This window comes from Labeo rohita, chromosome 3, assembly GCF_022985175.1.
Source record: "Labeo rohita strain BAU-BD-2019 chromosome 3, IGBB_LRoh.1.0, whole genome shotgun sequence".
Lineage (NCBI taxonomy): Eukaryota > Metazoa > Chordata > Actinopteri > Cypriniformes > Cyprinidae > Labeo > Labeo rohita.
Genome location: NC_066871.1, coordinates 42,719,775 through 42,724,965, shown reverse-complemented (window position 1 = coordinate 42,724,965; position 5,191 = coordinate 42,719,775). Strand labels below are relative to the sequence as shown.

Below are 5,191 nucleotides of genomic sequence, written 5' to 3'. Positions count from 1 at the left end.
AAGAGATTGAGTTGTTGTTTCTCCGTTCTGTCAAACAGACTCTCTTCTCTCTCGAAAAAAAAAAAAAAAAAAAAAAAAAACAATGATCAGTGAAGAATGATTTTAAAAAAGATTTCTGAGATGCTTGTTTCTGAACAGACAGCAGATCTTCATGATTCTCAAGGTGATTCATTTTTGAAACCATCGTTCAGAAAGTGAAAGTAAATATCACTGGAGCTCAAACAGTGAAAATGGATTCACTAAATGTATCTGCAGAAGAGCTTTCTTGTCCCGTGTGCTGTGAAATCTTCAAGGATCCTGTTGTTTTATCATGTAGTCACAGTTTCTGTAAAGAGTGTCTTCAAAAGTTCTGGAGAACCAAGGAAACTCAGGAGTGTCCTGTCTGCAGGAGAAGATCCTCAAAACGTTACCCTCCATGTAATCTTGTGCTGAAAAACTTGTGTGAGTCATTATTGAAAGAGAGCAATAAGAGGCAATCTGAGGAGATCTGCAGCTTACACAGTGAGAAACTCAAACTCTTCTGTCTGGAGGACAAACAGCCTGTGTGTTTAGTGTGCAGAGATTCACAGAAACACGCCAATCACACATTCAGACCCGTCAGTGAAGCTGTTCAGTCACGTAAGGTAAGACAGATTTACATATGGTGATAAAAACTTATATAGTTATAATAGAAATTGTGTAACATAATGTAGAAATTTCTCATTATCATGTTGCTCATACTATGTACACTGCACAGCATAAATGAGTACACCCCCCCAAAAAAAAAAAAACTTAACGAATTCAGCAATTACTCTTTACTTAGAAGACATGTTAGGTTTCTTTGGAGATATAATGTTCCAACAAGCCTGCTTGATCAATTACCAAAGAAGAATGTCAAAATTATTCAGCAAAACAAGATTTTCTTATCAAAGTGATCAAATGTAGTGTTGCAAAAATAGGAGTAGCCCCTCCTGAAAGATACTAAATAAAACTTTTTAATTTTCAAAGACAAGTAATTTCCTGACAGTTAAAAGTGCTTTATTCCATGGTCTGTCTGAATACTGGATTCTGATTGGCTGGGAGGTATGCAACAAAATCATTTAATGCACAGGTAGTTCCAAGTCAGTTTAATCACTATTAATGCGCTGCTTTAATTGATGCACACAAACACACACATCACTCATGCACAAACACACTCACACAGAGAGAGGTCAGAGATCGCATTGCGCTGTGCATATACATAGACGCTTCCACATTATTCTCATTAATAAAATAGGTTTGCCAACGGTTTGCCCTTGTTTGTGCTAAGAAATAAGTTCATTTAATAATGAGTGAATTTTTGCTAGAAAAAGAGTAGGAGAAACACCAAGAAAGTGTCTCAGAGCCGGCAAAAGCTATGAAAAGAGTGACACTTTATCTCACAGAATATGACACAGCCTACAGAAGTGACATGCATGGTTGTTGTCACCACTACCTACACAATTACCTACTGTAGCCAAGGCACAATAAACTCATTTAACCCCTTCCAAGGCCCATATTTAAAAAATATAGACCTCAATCATTTCGGATCCAAAAGCATCCAAACTTTTCTGGTGTTGCTAGAGGAGGAGTACAGTGAGAAGTGCCTGGTACCCACAGTGATGTTCAGTGGTAGTAAAGCTCTTATATAGGAATGTATGAGTGCTAAAGGTGTGAGGGAGCTGTGCTTTATCAATGCTGTCATGAATTCACACACCGCTGTGTGATGTAATACAAAAAACTGAAACTGAAGATGCTACCCTCCCCTCATTCCCTGCATTATTGGGCATTTTTTCAGCATGACAATGAAGATATTCATTCTCCCAAGGTGAAAATCCTTCAGTGGACCTGTATTTCACTCAATCTTAACACTCTTGAGCAGCTGTGGGGGACTCTGTAGAGACGAGCTGAGCAAAACTCCCCATTAAAGACCAGGGCATTTAAGGAGGTCGTCCTCCACAAGTTAAACAGGACAGATGTGAAAATTTGTCATTAACTTGTACATTCAGTGCCAAGAAGTGTCAGAGCAGTATACTTAAAGTTCTTGAGGACGTACTAGGCACTAGAATATTACACATTTGCTAAATTAAATCTAGGGTGTACTATTTCTGCAATCCTTAATTTAAACAAAATTCGCTAATTTAGTTATTTTACAGAAAATATTGGCATATATTTTGTTGTTTTTATTAAGTGTATGTTTAATACATTTCAAGTTTGCCATCTTTACATGAATTATATTAGTGATCACTAAGAAAATACATCTTTTATATATATTCAGAGGGGGTGTATTCATGTATGCTGTGCACTGTATTAGATACACTAACCCATTACAAAATTTTTTTCTTTTTTTTTTTTTTTTTTTCATTTTAAACTATAGGAGGAGCTCAATACAGCACTGAAGTCCTTACAAGATAAATGTAAACACAATGAAAACATGAAAGAAGAGTTTGAGAAAACAATTCAACACATCATGGTGAGGACTGATTATGCTGACATTTACAAATTTAAAGCAGCTGAACTGGTTTGTTTGACATAATTTAATGTTTCTTTATTGACTGAAACAGAAATGTTGGGCAGCATTTTAAATGCATGCTTATTAATAGATTACATAATGATTGTACATTTATACCGTTATTTACTTCTATGTCTTTAAGTCTTAGAAAATGCATTTAAAATGTACTATCTTTCTATTGTGAAAAACATACATACATACATACATAATTGCTTAATGTAGAATTGGTATGCTTTCAAATAGTGTGCTTTTTTTTTCGTTTGTTTGGGGGGGTTGTTTCTCCTTTTTTGACAAAGTCAATGTGGTTTGATTTCAGTCTCAAGCTGAGCACACAGAGCATCAGATTAAACAGCAGTTTGAGAAGCTTCATCAGTTTCTCAGAGATGAAGAAGAAGCTACAATCACTGCACTAAGGGAGGAAGAAGAGCAGAAGAAGCAGATGATGAAGGAGAAGCTGGAGGAGATCAACAGACACATCTCAGCTCTTTCACACACAATCAAAGACATGGAAGAGATGATGAAAGACAATGGCATCTGCTTTCTAAAGGTCTGATTTTAGATCATTGATTGATTGATTGATTGATTGATTGAGTTGTTGATGATCAATTGTGTTTGTTCTGCAGAAGTTTCCAGTCTCAATGGAAAGGTGAGTGATCTGCTGGTGTCTCTGGTGTCTCTGCTTCTGATCCAAATCCACTGCAGTTCTGACTCCTGAATGTTTTCCAGAGTCCAGATCTCACAGCCGGATCCACAGACGCCTTCTGGAGCTTTGATTCGTGTGCCACATTACTTGGGCAACCTGCCAGTCAAAGTCTCCAAGAGGATGCAGGACATTTTCCAAAACAGTGAGTCTAGAGAACATCTGTGCTGTTAAACATACAGATTATCATCACACAGAAGCACTAGATTATTTCAGCAGGTGGTGAATGAAGATCATACTAGTTCTGGTATATAATGAACAATTTTAGAAAATGTTTTTCATTTCTTCATCTACTCAAGTCCAGAATAGACTCAACATTGTATAGAATCATTGATTGAAAAGAAACTTGAGGCTTCATTTTTAATTCTTCTGAATGAAACTCAAATATAATATTGTGGTCAATGAACTTCAATATATAGTTTAAGTTCCTTGAAGACGTTTCATAATGATGGTGTTACTAGAGGAACTTTTGGCAGTCTCTAGAGTTCATGAGGAAATTATTAACTTCATAAGTTCATCAGAGAACTGCAGCCAGATTCACAATACTGAGAATAAAACTTTTTTTTTTTTTTTCTTCTACTTCTTAGTTTGTATAACTTGAGAAAAATGTTTTATATCCTAAAAGTTACTACTTTCTATTATTTATTTATTTATTTATTTATTTTTAGGGAAAAAAAAAAAAGAATTCATCTTTTTAAAAAGAATGTTTTTAAAAAATCATACTGTTTTATTACAAGATATATTTTTAGAATGTACCACTTAATAATACAAAGATTTGTTGTATTAAAGAAGCAAACCTCATGAGTATAATGCAATCAAACAACAATCAAAATTTGTGATTATTCTATAAGAAAATATTTCCTTCTGGAGATGTTTGTTTATTTTTGACCAGAACATTATGTTTTGCTTTTATATTTAGCTGATGATTTGTTTACCAGAAGAATCTACTTCAATTACTCACACCACACAGATTTAAATATCTTACAATATTACAGTAATATATTATTAATTACTAAGTCAAACAAAACAGACAGTAACAAACTATTTCAACACAAACATACAGCAAGACTCAGTTTAATGAACTGCTCAGATGCTGCTGATGAGTTTCATACACTGAATTTTTACAGTTTTTTATCTCAACAGCTCTGATTGTTTGATTCTTATTTAAACTTTTCCAAAATATCAGTTTCTCCTAATGGACACAAATATTTGCATCACACATTTAATGTTTGTATCTGAGGCCATTAAGCACTGATAATTAAAATGAGTGTGTAACTAATAACACTGACAGTGATCCGGGGGAAAAATATCTGATGTGTTTGATCAACAGGATGAGTGTCAGAATTCATAATCATCTGTGTTTGGTTCACTCTTGATCATTATATGAACATCATAATAAAAGCACCTGTTGATTGTGTCTCATCAGCTCCTGTGATTCTGGATCCAAACACTGCAAATCCACGTCTCGTCATGTCTGATGATCTGACCAGTGTGAGAAACAGCAAGATAAATCAACCTGTTCCTAATAATCCAGAGAGATTTGACTGGCATTCTTGTGTTTTGGGTTCAGAGGGTTTTACCTCAGGAACACACTGCTGGGATGTGGAGGTTAAAGAGAGTCAGTACTGGACTCTTGGAGTAACCACAGCGTCAAACCAAAGGAAGGGACTTGATTGTTTTAACACTGATGTCTGGAGTGTGTCGTATAAGAATTCTCTACTTGCCTTTATGCCAATTTGCCAACCCTGTTCTGGTTTTCAGGTTAAACAGTATCTTGAGCGTGTGAGAGTGAATCTGGACTATGACAGAGGAACGGTGTCATTCTCTGATCCTGTAACTAACACACATCTACACACATTCACAACCACCTTCACTGACACGGTCTTTCCATTCTTCTATTGTTCTTCCTCTCTGAGGATCTTACCATTCAGTAGTCAGTAATGGTTACAGCTGTACACTGTTAAAAAAAAAAAAAACGGTAA

At 35.4% G+C, this 5,191-nt stretch overlaps 1 protein-coding gene across 2 annotated transcripts; it reads left to right on the top strand.

The window, feature by feature from the left end:
• Positions 1-5,191, top strand: LOC127157131 (nuclear factor 7, brain). 2 transcript variants are annotated; one of them, XM_051100386.1, is made up of 6 exons: positions 1-623; positions 2,375-2,470; positions 2,826-3,056; positions 3,133-3,155; positions 3,236-3,354; positions 4,636-5,191. In XM_051100386.1, the coding sequence occupies exons 1-6, from the start codon at positions 231-233 to the stop codon at positions 5,148-5,150; spliced, it is 1,377 nt and encodes a 458-aa protein (XP_050956343.1). In that variant the 5' UTR covers positions 1-230; the 3' UTR covers positions 5,151-5,191. The 2 variants fall into 2 exon arrangements, with proteins under 2 accessions (XP_050956343.1, XP_050956351.1); XM_051100394.1 differs by lacking the exon at positions 2,826-3,056.